Raw genomic sequence first — 18,650 nt, forward strand, 5'->3', positions numbered from 1 at the left:
AATATTTCTTTAAACCAAGACTCCAGTCCCGGACAAAGTGCGTTTATGAATTGAACATTCTAGAAATCAATCAGAAGAGAGAAAGTTTTATCATTTACTTCACCTGAACTTATCTTACCTTTCTTTGTTATTCAGGAGCATGTGAGGACAAGGTAACAGCTGCGATCCCAATTACACATGTAAGCTGACAAAGTGAATGTTTGAAGAGAATGTGATGCATTAATGAAATACTTAGCACATAGAAAGGAAAGGCCTCCCTCACTCTATAATTAAAGGTGACATGCACATGCAGAAGGGTGTTCTCACAGCATTGCATAGAGAAATAATTTTGCAGTCAAAGGTTTGTAACAGAACCTTTTATAAGAACTTAAATATTCTAAAGAACTTTTTTCCAGTATAAAGAAAATTTCATGAATGTTAAAGGTTCTTCGTGGAAGGATACCCAGGTTCAGGTTGTTGTGTTTGTATGTGTCTTCTGCACATGTTTTAGTGGAACCTCCCTCCTGGCTCTCTGTTATATCTTCAATGTCTTTTTAAGTCCACATGGCCCTTGCCTTTATTCGATTTGCTGCCTAAAAACAAAGAATCTCTCTGGGTTGACTCATTGACAAACCAGACTTTACCCATCCGAAACATTTAGTTTAAACAATGAGTCTGATATTACCTGTCAATTGGGTTACAATTGTATAATAAAATGCTGATTGCTTTCCCAGTGGTGTTCAGGTCCGAGGATGAAGCCGGCATTATGTGATGTGGTTTGTTCGAATCCTGGCTTAGCCAGAATGTACCAGTTGATAAGACTGGGATTGGCAGATTGGAGCCACTGGGGTTTTCATTTTAAGCAGATAAGGGAAAGCTGTGGGAGATGAAGAGAGTTTAAGTGTAACCTACACTGAGATTGAAGCAGATGTAAAGGATCACCCTTCACACACACACACACACACAGACAAACACATAAGTGGCCCCCCAAAATATTTAGTTGTCGTAAACACACTTAAAATGTCATTGTATAGATCACAATATTAAATCAAGTGGTATTTATTTTAAATAAAGATCATCTAAGCGCAGTTTTCATTTACATTGAATCATTTAGCAGATGGTTTCATTTAAAGCAATTTATGTATTCTTTATTTAAAAAAAAAAGTTAGTGTGTAATTAGTGAAACTTTAGTGGAACAAGTTCATAGTAAATGTGATAAACTACTGCTGTTACTCCACTACACCCTTAATAATAAAGGTTTATTATTGGCATTTATGGTCCAAGAATAAATTCTGAGAAAACTCTATGCAAGCTAGATTGCAGACACTGGTCAGCACAGTAGAAAACAGCTCACCTTGCCAGTAAAAATAACTTTATTAAGTTTATATTTAATCTTTCTTTGATCTACTAATATAATGTATCTAAATCTGGAACAGATCAATCAAATCAAACATTTTTTGAGCCTGTGTGTTATAAGGATGATGAATAATTTCACTGGAGAAAGCAATAGTGTGGATAGCAGACTCATATTTTAACTGAAAGCAACAGTTTTAAATAAAAGATTGTTTATTGCAAACAGATTTTCACAAAACATTATTTGATGAACTGGATTGCTTGTATAATATTGTGATGTTTTACCAGCTGTGTGGACTCTCATTCTGCACCCATTCACTGCAAAGGATCCATTGGTGGCAAGGGATGTAATACTAAATCTCTTCAAACCAAACTAACTTATCTTACATCTTGGATGGCCTGCAGGTGAGTCAAATATTAACTATTGCTTTAACCAAACTGGACACACACTCAGATTGTTTGTAACTGGCATGTTTTATTTGCACTTGTTGATATATTTTTATATATTTACATGTCTTGAGATTTATTCTCTTCATAGGTTTTTTTTTTCTTTCTTTTTTTTTTTAAACAACATGATTTCATGCACATTTTATATATATATATATATATATATATATATATATATATATATATATATATATATATATATATATATATATATTTGCATAAACAGTTTGCCAAACTCCAGACAAACTGTTTCAGATTTATTTTGCTCAGTTAAAGTTTGGCACGATCACAAGCTCAAGTCATACACCAGTGCGGAAAAACTTTTTTTTTATTGGTCAGTCATAACACTGACACATAACTCACGATATACTCTTTTACTCCCAAAAGAGCTTCATGTTATCGTGTACACATACAAGACACACATCAGCCTAAGAAATGAAGCTGAAGTTCTCACCAATATTAAACAGTAAAACACAAACCTGAAGTCACAGACTTTAGTCGTAAAGGAGAGTGCAACACAACATAATGTGCTGTAAAATAAAATGCATCATTTATAAGAATGAACACATTTTTAGGTAACCAAAGGCTCATTCAATGTACGACATTTCCAAAATCTTTTTGAGTGAGGAACTTATATAAGCGGAAAATGATTAGACTATGACCACACATCTTCTCTTTTGTTAATAAATTCTCATTATGTATAATATAACAGATTGGAAGATGTATTTTATTTATACATTTATTTTCATGTCTCTTTATTTATCCCCATCTGGCTCCTATGACTCCACTTGAACGCTCTGGCTTGATTTGCGTGAACAGTCTAGCCCTAAAGACTGACTGGACTTTCGTGAGTTGCATGGGTCTTTCCAAGAGTCAGACCCATCTTTGGTCCGGACGGCACCCAGCTTGGTCAGGAGGGTGTTCCTCCGGATGCTGCTTTCTGAATACTCTTTGTGTAATGTGTTTTGGGGTTTGTTCCAGCAGGGGAAACAGGCGAAGAAGTCATTAAGGAGGTGCCCACTGAAGAGCATGTAGATCCATGGGTTACAGCAGCTGTTGAGACTCGCCAGCAGGGCAGAGAGGCTCACCGCTGCATTTTCAGAATCTGCAAAACAGGAAGATTGAGGGATTCAGCCTTGTGGTTAATGATTTGGGCTGGTACCAGTAAGCTTGCAGGTTGAAGAATCAGCCCAAGTGAATAGATTTTTTTTATTTTCTTATTCTACATCTAGCAGTAACATCTACTTTACCTAAAATCTGTTTTGATAATCGAATAATAGTAGATTGGCTTTCTTCGTTCTGAAAATCTCATTTTTTTTTTTTTTTGGTACTCTTGAGTCTTTGCACAGCAGTTAGTTCTTCCGTTTTTTAAGCTTAAATGAATTATAAATAGATCAATATGCCTTCTCAGACTTTTATACTGACAAAGTATTAGGTTATGTAATCAATGATTTTTCATGGTGTCCAAGTATGTCTCCAGATTAGAAGACAAACTTCCAATAAGGCAATATTAGTTTTATATAATGAGCATTATACAATGGTACAGTATATAAATACTGAAAAACAGCAGTACAACTCCTTGTATCCCGTGATCTCAAAGGAATGCTAATGGAATTCAGAAAAGAATCCTGAGACAGATAAGATCTTACTGGATAAACTGAAATTCTGATTTTTTAAATACGTTTGACTCTGGAATCCAGTATGGTCTTATTCGGTTCTTTCTTGGTTTGTCTCTTAAGGTATGGTTCCTAATTATAATAGAAATTCCATCAGCATTCCTATTAGCAAAGAAAATTAAAACCATGTATGTAATTATTTTTGGACATGCTTGCAATTGCACCTTGTCAGTATTGTGATATTGCCAGAATTACTGAATATATTATGCTATTTTCTTAGCTTATTATTATGCTTGCCTTAATAAAGGCTTGAAATTAAATAGAATAGGGTGCCTTGGAATTTTTTTTTTATATATAAATACATATTGCCTATTAAACTTAATATCGTATTTAAATAATATATTTGCTTGTGTATCCTAACCATGTGCCAACTTACCATCCCAGGAGAAGTTTTTATCCCAGACTGACCACATTTGTACGATGAAGAACGGAGCCCAGCACACAATGTACGCCAAAACGATCACGAATGTCATCTTCACTGTTCTTAGTTTAGCTCTTGAGATGATGGTGACACTGTTGACAGACGCCTTTCCAATCGCCCCGTTCTTAGAGCTGTGCGGGGAGCCTCTTTTGGTCTTGCACTTGAAGTTCTTCCAGATACTGTGACATATGAACCCGTAGCAGATCATGAGGATGATGACAGGGAGAAGGAAGATACCCACGGTGATCCAGGTGATGTAGGCGCGGATGCCCCACGGCTCGATGAAATGTCCCCAGCAGTCATACACATCCGAGCCGTTCTGGATCTCGCTCAGAGAGAAGATGAAGTATTGAGGGGTGCTGAGCAACAGGCTGCAGAGCCAAGTGCACCCGATCATGATGTAGGCGCGCTTCGTGGGCTGCTGGAGGGTCTTCAGAGGGTGGCATATGGCGATGTAGCGGTCCAGTGTCATCATCACCATCATATAGGTGGACGCGAACATCCCTAGGACCTGGAGATGCTTGACAATCCGGCAAAGGAAGTCAGGTCCATAAAACCTGAAGGTGATCTCCCAGCAGAGCTGTGGAAGAACCTGGAAGAAAGCCACCACCAGGTCCGCGAGGCTCAGGTGCTTGATGAACAGGTGCATGCGTGAACTCTTCTTCTTGGTGTTGTGCATGGCCAGCAGCACGCACAGATTTCCGACCACCGCCACGAGAAAGGTGACGCTTAAAACCGTGATCTCCATTTTGGCCACGTCTTCGTTCCTGCCGAACGGGTCGGTGTCGTTGTTCGCCGTGGATTGGTTCGATGCGTTGCACATGGTTGGGTTTGGAAACGAACTGTGATTTTCATGCGTTAAATCGCGCGCGCTCTCTCAGGTATGTGGAGAGGTGCGCGCTTTCCAGAGCTTCATTGCGCACGGATACTCGTGCGTAAAAGGCAGCGGACGGGAATCTCGACAGAGTCTTCAAGCGAGCACACTTAGACTGGAGAGGACCGATACATTTAAGTTTCAGAGACACGTGTCATATTCTGATGGTGCGCATCGGTGTGCCTCAATTGTGGTAAGGCGTCATAAAGATTGCCTGACAAGTGTTGCATTCCATAAATCCAGTCCCCACTGAAGAGGCTGGCAAGATCAAGAGCCGTCCTCTTTCTCCTCGACTACACGCCCCTAACCGATAAGAAATACAACCTCACAAGTAAATGTTAGTGCGCTCGGCGCGCGCCCTCACTAGACGCAACCAAGCGCTTTATATTTCAAGTCACGGCACTTTTATTTTTTTCCAAAGCAGCTTCACAGTAATAAACAAGAACATAACTATATTAATTTAGCAAAGGCCTTTGGCAGATGCGAACTTGTCTTTTTATTATTTTGGTTTTAAGCGTATGCTATAAAACAGTATGGTAGTTTTCCATTTGGCAAATATATTTCTCGCTTATAGGAAACCCTGACTCTCTTAAATGACAAAGGGAAAATTAAGTTAAGTTCTCAAATTAGGTCCTATCATGTTCAAAATAACAATTCCATAAAGGAAAATGTGTTGAGCTTGTGCCACACTCCCAGTCTAATAAACTATTCCCAGCTGGCAATCTTACAATCTGTAATCAGATTTATGAACTTTGTGAACTTTGGAGCAGTTCTCCTCTCTCCGCACAGCTCTTCAGCAAAGGTGAGCCTAGGTTTTTGATTGTTTCTGCTGATGGGAAGCTTGGTCACTGCAGAGAGCACTTTCAGTCCGTCTTCTCTTAAATGTGCCAAGACAGATCCAGAACCTACTCAGCGCTGAACTGTAGAGCATTTTCAGCTGCAGGGTTGAACCGGTTCCCCACTCGAGAGTCTCTGCATTATCCTGCCTTCTGCATTTGTCAGGGCACTTGAAGGAATTAGTGTCATTATGAACCTGCAATATTCAAGAAATCACAGATTTGGAATGACCAACATCTCTTGAAGTGACTGAAGGGGTTATGCCTTTGGCCTTTATCTTAACTACCTCCTTCTGCAGGGTTTCAATCATATTAGAAACGGTGTGTGTGTGTGTGTGTGTGTGTGTATTTTGAGCTTGTTGTGATATAGATTTATAATTAAAGATCATTCTTAAACACTTACCTAGTTTTTTAATTCACCTTATTCAGCTGTGACTGACCTTTGGGGTCACAGCTGAGCAGTTTATTTAGCCTATGCATGTATGGTGTTTATGTTAATGACTTATAGAGAAGAAAGAAATAAATGGCAAGGGGATGAGTATAGAAACTGTATAATACACTCTGATTTTGGTGTAAAATGCTTGCAATTTATGCCTAATTGCACTTTATATAAAGTGCAATTAGGCATAAATTAGCCAGATGTGGTCAGGTTTGTACACAATGCTTAAATCTCACTTGTCGTATTTAAACACTTACGGAAAGCAAGTCGTAACGATGTCACTGATGTCAGAACATCTCCACTTATGTCTGAGTGCAGATAATGAGGAACAGGTGCCTCAATACCCATGATTCACATGCACGCTCTTTACACGCACGCTTATGGAGGTTGTTTGCTTGAAGCACAAGCGAGTTGAGAGAGGCTCTGATGTTGAATCTACGTTTGTAAAATGAATTAGCACATGATTGAACTTAAAAACATAAGTGGCGTTTAGTGTATGTTTACCTATTAGTAGATATATTGAAAAAGTCATTACTTTGAAACTCAAAAATTGCCAGTAAATTCCATAAGCATAACGAAGGAACAGAACGTAACACATTGAATAAAACATTACATTTTCAAGTAAAAAGACTTGTATTTTCTTTACAAAGAGCTCCAGTAATCTTTATTTTAGCTAAAACTCTGAAAAACATACAATGTACAGCATTTACAATGCACAGGTTTTTTTCATATGGGAAAACAAACCAAAAATATTGATTGAAATGGTCTCCTCTATCAACTAGCAAGCAAAGTATGTTTAAAAAAATCTATTTGATATGTCCTGTCCAGACTTACTGTTTCAACAGAAAAGAAGACATTCTTTATATTGGTCAGTGCTAAATGGATATGAAAAACATTCTGAAATACCTCTTGTCCTCTTTTTTTTTTTTTCAGATCACTGCTGTGGAGGTGTGGTGCAGAAATAGGCCACAGTCGAAAGCAATTCTAAATGACTTCAGAGAGTGGTTTTTACTGTGAACATAAAGAGGTGGATGGACTGAAAGGTTTCTGCTGATTTATGGCCTGGGGTAAGTGTCTCGAGCTCGTGAAGTACAGCGGCAATACAAAGTGTGACACTTAGAAGGTCTTTTTCAGCTAGGACAGGGATTGGAGTCGTGTGGGAATGGATGCTCATCTGTCTTGGATGCTGATGCTGTTTTGGCCTCTCTCTCTGATGAGCCTTCATTATGGATGAAGGTAATCAATAATGCTGCATGATGCATCCATTGACTGCAGTCACCTTCGGTGTGCGCTCAGGGTTCACAATTAGAAGAGGCACATTTACATTTACATTTCTTCATTTGGCAGATGCTTTTAGTCAAAGAATCCTGCATATGAGGAATATAACCGATCATATCATCTTAAGGTGGGAATAACATGAGAAGTGCTGTAGTAAAAAGTTCAAAGACTGTTCAAAGGAGTAGGCTAGAGTAAAGATGAAAGGAAGAAATATAGTGAAATATACAGAATTAATATACAGTGTCTGAGTACAAAATCTTTTTGGACACGAGTCACACAAAATGTCTGAATTTCACGGATTTAAATACAAATATATCATTTTATAATAGAAAATACAAGATTATTCAGAGGGTTACTGCAGGCTATTATAGAAGAAGTAGTGAAATATATACATAAATAATATATAGTGTCCAAATACAAAAAATATTTGGACATTTGAGTTACACATTCAAAAATGTTATTTTAAAATCTTTATTGAAAAGATGTTAATATAAAGTAAATAAAATGTTATATGTAATTTTGATACTTTATTCTGTTTTGATATTGTTATATACAGTTATGTAATTTATGCATTTTTAATGTGACCTACCTATCTATCTATCTATACACACAAACACACACACACACACACACACACACACACACACACACACACACACACATATATATATATATATATATATATATATATATATATATATATATATATGTATGTATGTATCCCACCCAAGAATAAGTACTTTTTATTTCAAATAGATTTAATTGCTAGTGCAGTTCAAATGTTATTTCCCAAAGGTTTAATTCCACTTACCTAAAACATTAGAAAAGCATTTTTTAAGTTGTGTAAACAATCAGTTCTTGACATTTTGTGTATTAGGTGGTCATTGAATCAACTTTGAGCAGTTCATGCATGCTTTCAGAGGCTGAGGCTATTTTTGCTGTAATTTTCATAATGTCTTTAGTACGTTTGGACTGCTCAGATCATTATATTGGAAGCAAGCTGATCTTTGGTTTTGTGTTTTCACAGTGTGGGACATTCAGATGTAAGTTCATAGCTGTTCAGGGATTTATTATTAGCAGATGAAGTGCTGGACAGGGAGGATGTGGGCAGCATGAACCAGATAAAAAAGAAAATCCGTCTGCTTATTAGAGAATGTGAGGGCAATCTTCAGGCAAGAACAGATCTAGAGATCATACGTCCCTCATCTCTGTCTGTATTTCCCAGCAGCCCACATATCTTTTAACCTTGTTACAATGGCTTAACTCGCATCTTCCAACAGAATAGCAGCTGTGAAGTCGACACAAGCCCGTTTGCTGTTTACTCTGTTGAAACCATGTCAGACAGATATGCGAAGGAAAGGAAAGAGATGTGAGCGAGAGAGTAAATGAAAGAGAATTTTAATTTCCATCTCCTTTTACAGATTCACCATTTTTTAATGTCCAATTTATATGCATAAGGCTGCAGTCTAGAAATTGAGCTTTTTCTGAAGTTGGTTCAAGTTTGGGGTTAATGGCATAGTTGGTGTATTTTAACAGTTGACAGCTGTGATGCATTTGTTTGGGTACGTGAGACTACAAGGATTAATGAACACCATAAACACCATGAACATAATAATTCATTTTAACTCATAATTACACAATTTGTGTTTCAAACACCTCAAATCATGCAGAATATAACCAAACAGTTCTTTTTGTATACTATATATTAATGTTTTGAATTAGCTTATTTCAGTTTCATTGACATTTTAGTTTAGTTTTATGTGCTTTTTTACATTTATAATTAGCTTTGTTTGTATATAAAATTTAGCTTTTTAGCTATATTTTTATTTCCATTTTATTTTTAGCAATTTAAAAGTCAACTTATTTTATTTCAGTTCGCTGGCAAGGCCACATTTCTCATTTTTGTATTTGAGCTTTTTTTAAGCCAATGTTAGAATTTTTTTTCATCCTTATTTTATTTGGGAAAAAAATAGTTTTAGTTTTAGTTAACAAGGCTGCTGAACTTTTTTTTTCTCATCTCATTACCTGATGGCCAATAAAACAAAACAAAAATACAATAAAAATATTTATAAACTTGCAGGAAGTTACCCGAGTCATATTTACAAATGAATCACCCTAGTAAACGGGCAAGCTCCAGTCATATTTCTTTCATTAAGTGTAAAAATCTAGTTTTATACAGGATGTCTATGTCTTCATATTCATAACAGTTTTACATGAATATAAATAGGAATTGTAATTTTCATGAGAAGCCCCTTAATCAGCTGGAAGCTTCAGTCATCCTAATGACCACATCACAGCATGCAGTTATCTTAGCCTTTCTCTCTCTCTGGCTCTCTTTCCGTCATTCATTTATTGAAGAAAGTGAGACCGAGAGCTAGAAGGGTGATTGATTTTGGAGCCAAAGAGCCACTTTTGAAAGACATATCTGGTATTTTCCCATGTGGGTCATGATTGCTTTGAAACAGACAGATATAAAGATAGATTTCAATATCAGAGTATATATTCAATATCACACATTTCCTTAAAGCTCTGAGTGTTCATTGACATATGTGTATGAGGTAGGCAAGAAAGTAACTTGAAAGAATGTTTGGGATAGTTAACCCAAAAATAAAAAAAATGCTCACTCTCATGTCATTACAAACCTGTTTTTGAAAGTTATTTTGAACAATGTGCACCCTGATCTTTTTCATACAATGTTCACCCTAATCTTTTCTCCTAAATCAACATAAAATCACTGTAAATGAATCAGAAGTTTGACTTATAAGCTGTATTCCAATTCTTCTGAAACCAAATGCAAACTTCAAAACTGAAATGTCATGGCAATATTAAAGGGGTCATATGATGTTACTAAAAAGAACATTATTTTGTGTAATGAAATGTGTTTATGCAGTTTAAATTAAAAAAACACATTATTTTCTACAGACTGTACATTATTGTTTCTCCTCTATGCCCTGCCTTTCTGAAATGAGTCGTTTTTTTTTTACAAAGCTCATCGTTCTGTGCACCGCTTAAACATAAAACCATGTCTGCATTTGTGATTGGAGAAATGACAAACAACAAGTGCTTCTCCACACCAGCGGTTCTAAATTCCAGTCCTTGCGCCCCAGCTCTGCATATTTAGCATGTCTCTCTTTGTTAACACACCTGATTCAGATAATCAGCTTGTTAGACGTGAACTCTGTGCATGAACTGTGTTCCCATTGATATGGTCCCTACACAGTGTTTATTGCTCCCTACTTCCTAAGCAGGGGGAATCTGTTGATGTTTACCTCACTTCGGCACATTCATTCACGGATTTGCACTGTGCAACATCTTCACACACAGACAACATCTTCAAGTAATAAATATAACTTAAATTCACGTCTCGTACACTTCAGTGCACTTTGACTGAAAAGTATACGTTCATTTCGAACTGGAATCATGGTGGAATATCCTGTGATGTCCATTTGGGTGGCATTATGCAAATCTTCCCACATTGTGACGTAGGCATGTGGAGGCGTGTTTAAGGGCGTGGACAAGTCCTAACTTTTATTAAGAATATCTCTTTGGGTTTGGGACTTTTGTATTTGGAACTTTAGGGATCTTATCTATTCTCGAACAGCTTGTAACACTCCAAAGAGAAAGGAAAACTTGAAATCACATCATATGACCCCTTTAAATATCAGATCTTATTTGCATGCATTGTGATCTACCATTATGTTTAACGTTTTAATATGCAGATAATGAGATTTTTTAAATTTCGACTTAACTTTGTCCTCCACAAAGCTGTCATATGAGTTCGGAAAACTTAATAAAACCAAAGCACTGTACTTTTAAATGCACATGTCTTCTCTCTTGATGAACCTGGTTATTCTTCACTTGACTGATCTTGCATCATCCCGTCCGGTCACGTTTCATCCCTTTCCAAAGGTTTCTGTATCATGACATGTTAATTCCCAATGAGTTGTGTGAGCTTTATGTTGGTATATAGTATATATGAGTTTTTCTCTGTCAGGTCAGTCTGTTTTATGTCATTCTGCCCTGTGAGATCATCTTCTTATAATGGATGAAGTGAGACCCCAAAGTCATCAATCAAACAAGACCATCTTTGACCTCTAATTCCTACCTAACCATAGATGAATGAGCGCTTGAAAGAGAAAATTATGTTGTTTTCATCATTAAATTCTCACTCAGCAGCAATGATATGAAATATTTTTTAGTCTGCCAGTTTGCTTTTCGGTTTTATTGTTGCACTTTTATAACCGAGGCTTTGCACAGTCCATCATAAAGTGGTTTCACCGGTTATCTACAAACATTGCAAAATGCTCGACTTGTTTTTCATGTTTTTGAGGCTTAATGTGTTTTGTCTCTCCGGAAGTAGGCAAGCCAGTGTAGATGATAAGCCTGCAGTCACAGCAGAACCATTTGCACTAAGCAATTAGCAAAAAAAAAAAAAAAAAACTGTGTGTGGTGTTAGCTGAGCGAACTCTGATACACTTTGACCCAAACAAGCTCTAAGCAAAAAAAAATATTTGACATGAGGTCTGCTTATAGAGTGACTAAATGGCTCAAAGGATGTACTTTATTTAATCTAGACTCAATATTTGGCTGTTAGTGATGTACTGTAGCTTAACATGATTGACCCAAGTTCAGACTGTTGATTTATCTGTTTTAACCTTTTTCAGTTCACATCAAATTAAATTGTTCACTTCGATGAAAGTTTTGATTTTGCATCTCAACAGAGACACCTTCATCATTTTTTTCTATTCTGTTTCCATAATTTTTTTCCAACCCTTTTTTTTCCGCAAAGCACACTTTTACGAGACATTTCAAGTGTGTCTGAGACTGACAGGATTGTTGAACCGGGTTCACTGTGATTCAGAACATTTGAGAGTATTTCACCAGGGAAATAAGAGGAAAAGGCCAATAAAGAGATACTAATTTTAAGAACGTACACTCACAGACTTTGAGGATTTCTTATCAGCAGTGCTTGGCTGAGTGACAGAAAGATATTTAGCACAAATACATCACCAGAGGTGCTTTGTGAGCTTCACTTTGCTTGTCTCAGAAGCTGTGATTTCCTACAGGATTTAAAGGTATAGTTCTCTAAAAATGGCAATTCTTTTGTCATTTACTCACGAAATTCCAAACCACTATGCCTCTCTTTGAACAGAATAGAAGAACTTTTCAGGGACACACTGCTGTTTTTTTTTGTTTGTTTGTTTGTTTGTTTTTTAATAAGTTAGAAATTTTGAGTTTGAGAGACTTTTCAGTCTTTTTCGTCACACAAAACTTCAGAAGACTTGGAATACAGTGCACAATTATTAAAGGCATAGTTCACTAAAATAAATAAATAAATATATAAACAAATTTCTACTCAATACAAAAGAATATATTTTATATAATAATATGCAAAAATGTGGATGAATCTCTTAAATGCTTACTATTCCCTGAAGATTGACTTAGTACTTGATACCTGTTTAATTGATACAACCTTAATTGTATTGATTTTTGTGGTATTAATTATTTTTGTTTTAGAAATTTCTGGCATAAAAGTGTGTTCTGAATATCTTTAGTATTTTGTATTGGATTGTTTATCTTTTATCAATGAAAGCCAACACACCCGTATAATTAAACCCAAAGCCTTTACACTCGCTGCACATTTCACAACCTGTCCCTTCCTCTCTTCATGTTGCTGAGCCGAAGCATGTGCAAGTGGAGTGTGTGTGTTTCAGATTAAGTCTGTTTATACTGCCTGTTCAAATGAATGAATTAATCTGATCAGAGAATCACAGCGAGCCTCGAGGCTTTCGTTTTAACAACACAATTTATTTATTACCCATTTTTATGACAGAATGCTTTGTGCCAGTCAGTTTTAATGAAATGGAGTGAATTTGCTCATTGTATAATGCGTACTGTCGCCAGTTACTGTTCTGTCTCTTTCTCCCTCCCTTTTTCTCTCCCTTTTGCTTTTTCTCTGATATCTTATCCAATCTTGTTCAAAATTGAAGGTTTGAGGGCTGGGAATCAAGAACGTCTCTCTGTGTGAGTGTTGAGGATGTACGTGTAATGACTGAGCTGGATAGAAGGATGTTTTTTCTCTGACGTCTCCTTTTTCATAAATGTTGTACACTTGTGACCTTTAAAAAGTGACCTTTTTAAAGCAATATAAAAATCATTTTCTTTTGAGAAATATTAAAGGAACACTCCACGTTTTTTTGAAAACAGGCTCCTTTCCCAACTCCCCTAGAGTTAAACAGTTGAGCTTTACCGTTTTCGAATCCATTCAGCCGATCTCCGGGGCTGGCCGTAGCACTTTTAGCTTAGCTTAGCATAAATCAGTGAATCTGATTAGACTGTTAGCATCTCGCTCAAAAATGGCCAAAGATTTTCTAGATTTTTCCTATTTAAAACGTGACTCTTCTGTAGTTACATCTTCTACTAAGACCGGCGGAAAATGAAATGTTGTGATTATCTAGACTGATATAGCGAGGAACTATACTCTCAGTCCGGCGTAATAATCAAGGAACTTTGCTGCCATACCATGCGTGCAGCAGGCACAGTGATATTATGCAGCACCTGAAAAAATTCTCAGCTGGTTTGTGTAGTTGCAGCATTAGCAGATTTGCTGAGGACTATTTTCAGGTGCTGCATTATATCACTGTGCCTGCTGCACCCATCTTCCTTTTCCGTTCGGCTTAGTATATGATGTAACTACAGAAAAGTCAAGTTTTAAATATTAAAAATATAGAAACTCTTTGGTCATTTTTGAGCAAGATGCTAACAGTCTTTTCAGAGTCAATGAACTATGCTAAGCTAAGCTAAAAGGGCGATCGGCTGAATGGATTTGAAAATGGTAAAACTCAACTGTTTAACTCTAGGGGAGTTGGAAAATGAACCTTTTTTCAAAAAAAAGTGGAGTGTTCCTTTGAGGTATTATATTCAAGATAATAAAAGAAGAAAAAAGGAAGATAAAAAATTCACATCCAATTTTGTTTCTTGTTCATGGTCTTCAATAATGAAGTAGTGCACTTCACCTCATCGCAAGTGCAGCATGTAATACACTATGTCGCACGTGCTGTGATCATATTTCATAAACACTTATCTCTGGCAGTATTCACCAGTGTTGTTTGAGGACAGTGTTTATTGCACTAATGAAGGTATGGTAGAGGTTTTGGATATTCAGTATGATCAGGTTATTTATTTTTTTTGGATTAATTACATTGGGGGTTTGTCTGTGTATAGAAATTCTTCACTATGAAAATGATAAATGATCCACAGCTCTTAAAGATCTTCATAATGGGCTTGCTGTTTTGAATTCAAATCCTACAATAGCAGTTTCTCCCACAGGCATACTTTTACATCTGGAGTCACTTATTATTAAACGATTCAGTCAGCTAGGAAGAACTGAAACAGATCTTATTTGTTAGAAAATAGAATAGATAGAATCTGATTATTCGGTCACTAATTGCACCTCACTGAATTTTGTAAGGTTTGAATGTGTATGTGTGTGTTTTTGTGTGCGAGAGAGAGACTGTCCTCATCATTGTGACTGAAACGCTCTCTAATATATCTTATATTTAATCAATCTAGCATTCATCTAAGTCTCTGGTGATGTGCCCACCTTACAAGACCATGAGAAACAGTTGAGAATACATAGAGCACAGTGTTGAACAAATCATACTGTGGTTTAAGGTCTACAGATGGATTTTGTTTGCTTTTAGGAAATACTGCAATAGGTGCTCCTTTTTTATGCATTTTGAGGGGAGATTCTCTTCAAGGGAGAGCACTTATGCATTCACACCATTATATTGCTGTACAAAAGCATGAAACACGTTTTGTGCTTTTTTAGACTAAGCTTTAAAGGCATGGTCAACTCTAAACACCGTAACCCTCTCAATCCGACGTGACCTCCATACGTTGCAGTGTGTGCAGCTGTCAAATGAAATGAACGCGTCAGAGAAATGTGCTTGTCTTTTAGTTGTAGAAAATCTGTATTTCTTCCTTTCTGCATCTTACCTGTCTGTTAAACCCTGTAGATCTCAGTGGAGCTGTTGGTTTGCCTGCCAAAATAACATTTTTACGATGAATTTATGCATGCGCTGCTGATGCAAATCCAACCAAAAATTGGACAGTCCATGCTGTGAATGTATTGAAATGTATCATGATCTCTGTATTGGCATCCACACTGATATAAATGGGAGGAAAAACAATTAATAAGATTGAAAGTAAGGCATTATTCTGGACTTTGGCACACAAGGAATGGGCTCAACATGAAAAATGGGCAGATTTGGAAATGAAATAAAATCAATTATAAAATCTAAATTCGCAGTGCTTAATAAGAAACAAATGGTATTTTTAAATAGGGACAAAGTTATTGTTACTGTTTATGAATGTAGAAGCTGTTGGAGATTTTACGATGATCGTTGGCTTGCCCTCCCAGGACTGCTGTTATTATGTTATATAGCCAATAATTACTCTAATTAGACCACAGTCGACGTCTCACAGTCTTGTGATTGTGTAGCAATCCATTACTTTATAGCAGAGAAAATAAATACTGAAATGAAATAATGATTTGTTTGAATCCATGGCACATCCCAGATAGTTTGAACACCCTAAAATTAAATTTATGGCATATTTGATTCACACTCATGTGCATGTTATCAACATAATATAAGAACAACATGTATTCAAAATATAAAACTTTTGCTGAATAAAAGTTTGTATTTTTATTTGTACTATCCCCAAACTTTTGAATGACTGAGGCATTGCAGCCTCCACAAAAATTTGAATCATCATAGTAAGCACCACTGGTAATAATTTTTTGGTTGAACATCAAATCAGAATATTAGAATTAGAGAAATAAATGGCATTTACATTTTTTTTTAAATTTCATGTTTGTAGTTTTGAACAAATAATTGCAGTATTGGTGAGCATCAGAGACTATGTATGACTGGTTGTTCATAATTATACATAACTCTTTTTCAAAGTGGTTAGAGAGTTTGACTTCTAACCCTGAGGTTGTGGGTTCGAGTCTTGGGCCGACAATACCACGACTGAGGTGCCCTTGAGCAAGACACCAAACCCCAACTGCTCTCCGGGCGCCCACTGCTCCGGGTGTGTGTTCATGGTTTGTGTGTGTTCATTGCTGTGTGTGTGTACTTTGGATGGGTTAAATGCAGAGCACGAATTCTGAGTATGGGTCATCATACTTGGCTGTGTGTGACTTCACTCTCTTTAATTAACTATGCTATTATTAGTCAAATTTCATTATTAATGTGCAGTTATCTGCGATTCTCAGCATTCTCAGCAAGGCTTACTCACAAGAGTCTTGAAGCACTAGTTTTTCTCCATTTTTCATTATACAAGGCATTTTTGCAATGGCCACAGTGACCAAGGCATCTGAATAAGCGTGCAAATTACTGGAGGTTTGGACCGTGAATAGAATTTCAACAAATTTCTTTCAGTCACGTACTGCATAATTGGTCATAATATGTCAGCTTGACAAATATGTTGTGTTCACAGCCTTTCACTGAGATCAATCACAAGTCTTTCAGGCATTGATTTAACCCATCCTTTTATAAAAGCTGAAAATCAACAGTTTCTCTATCTTCTCTTTCATTCCACTAATACACTCAATGATACTCACTTCTATTCAGAACCACTTTTTAAAAGCCATCAAAGCCTTTAACATATGTACAACAACAGAACTGACTCTTAAAGGTCCCGTTCTTCGTGATACCATGTTTCAAATTTCAGTTAGTGTGTAATGTTGTTGTTAGATTATAAATAATATCTGTAAAATGATGCTCAAAGTTCAATACCAAGCGAGATATTTTATTTAACAGAACTCCCCTACATTGAACGACCAGTTTGGACTACATCCCTCTAGTTCCTGCAGTAATGACGTCACAACAAAATTTTTTCGACTAACCTCCGCCCACATGAACACACAAAAAAGGGGGCGTGGTCTTGGTGCGCTCCGAAGGAGAAGAGGACGAGTTTGTGTTTGTCGCCATGTCATCGAAACGCTGTTATTTTCATCTTGGAGTCAAATCATCTTTGCTTGGCCTTCTCAGGGATGCTGTACTTGGGGATCAATGGTAATTTATGTTTAACTCGGTTCCTGAAAATTATAATCCACATGTAAAACTATGTACATCACATTTTTCTGAGGACAGCGAGCTTCCTTAATCTCAATCAGTTTAATGCCGGAATCGCACAAAGATTATTCTTGAAAGATGGAGCAGTTCCCTCTTTGTCTGAAGAAGGTGTTGTTTATGGACCACAACTGGTAAGTGTATTTTATGATTTAAGTTGGTGCGTTTAACAGTTTCTGTAACTTATTACACAAAGGGCAACGCTGTTTAGCTTTGTTAACTAGATGGTAGGGCTTTGCAAAAAATCGAATGCGATTTTCATGCACATCTCATTAGTAAAAACGCTCCTGTGATAATAAGTACATCTCCAGCACATGCTCCTGCCCACTTGCTTCTCAAAACTAGCCCAATTGCGTTTCCAGAAGGGCAACATGCGCTAAGCTGGTGTCGAATCACAACACATGAACCGCCTGCCCAATCAGAACTCATTGCGTATTTGTGAAGGAGGGACTTTATAGAACAAGGAAGACATCAGCCTGTTTTTATGACAGTGAAAACAGCGGCATACAGATAAGTGAATTGTGTCAAAAATAGTGTGTATATATATATTGTTTGTTGTTTATTTGGCCAATCTGGTTGTCATGGCAACATCAACATCTCTGTGTTGACCTGGTTGACCTCTGGTTCTTTTTATTTTATTTATTTATTTTTTATTGTGCAATATCCAGAAGATGATAAGTCCAAGCTTCAGTATCTATTCATCTGTATAAACACGACAGATCGTGTATAAAGCGTGTTTAAAATTTCTCCCACCTAGCCATGCATTTGTATGTGGGCAGCCTGCAATGAGTCATATGATTAGGGAGCTGGAAGTTCAGTTTTTTGTGTCCTTTCCTTTCAGTTAAGTCAAGGTAAGCTTTTTATTAATAGCTTGTGATTCACAACAAGGTGAGAAGATCACACAAATTGGCACTCTTCAAGTGAAGACAATTGATAATATGAAATATGTCACTCATATTTGTGCTTGAAAGCTTGAGTTTTCTTTATCTAATATCCTATTTGTATGAAAAGTTTGTGCACAGCATTTCCCACTGTAAAAGGACATTATGTTTGGTCCATTTTAATGAAAATAAATGAGGTCCAGTGTTGTTTTATTTTGGAACCCCATTGGTGTTCATTAAAATAAAAAAAAATAAAAAGCAGCTGAAACATTCTTTAAATTCTCTAAAAAGAAAGAAAGTCATTAAGGTTTGGAGCTACTTGAGGAT

General features: G+C 36.6%; 1 protein-coding gene across 1 annotated transcript; it reads right to left on the reverse strand.

The window, feature by feature from the left end:
- Positions 1-2,049: 2,049 nt before the first annotated feature.
- LOC113048293 (arg8-vasotocin receptor-like) lies at positions 2,050-5,047 on the reverse strand. Its single transcript, XM_026210017.1, has 2 exons — positions 3,832-5,047; positions 2,050-2,884 (listed from the first exon to the last, which is right to left on the reverse strand). Exons 1-2 carry the CDS (start codon positions 4,697-4,699, stop codon positions 2,556-2,558), a joined length of 1,197 nt encoding a protein of 398 aa, XP_026065802.1. The 5' UTR covers positions 4,700-5,047; the 3' UTR covers positions 2,050-2,555.
- Between the last annotated feature and the right edge of the window lie 13,603 nt (positions 5,048-18,650).

The sequence above is a fragment of the Carassius auratus genome, chromosome 29 (genome assembly GCF_003368295.1).
Source record: "Carassius auratus strain Wakin chromosome 29, ASM336829v1, whole genome shotgun sequence".
Lineage (NCBI taxonomy): Eukaryota > Metazoa > Chordata > Actinopteri > Cypriniformes > Cyprinidae > Carassius > Carassius auratus.

Coding starts and splice junctions, on each gene's coding strand:
- LOC113048293 (XM_026210017.1), bottom strand. CDS start 4,699: ATGTGCAACGCATCGAACCAATCCACGGCGAACAACGACACCGACCCG. Junction 2,885..3,831: donor TAAAAACTTCTCCTGGGATG/GTAAGTTGGCAC, acceptor CCTGTTTTGCAG/ATTCTGAAAATGCAGCGGTG.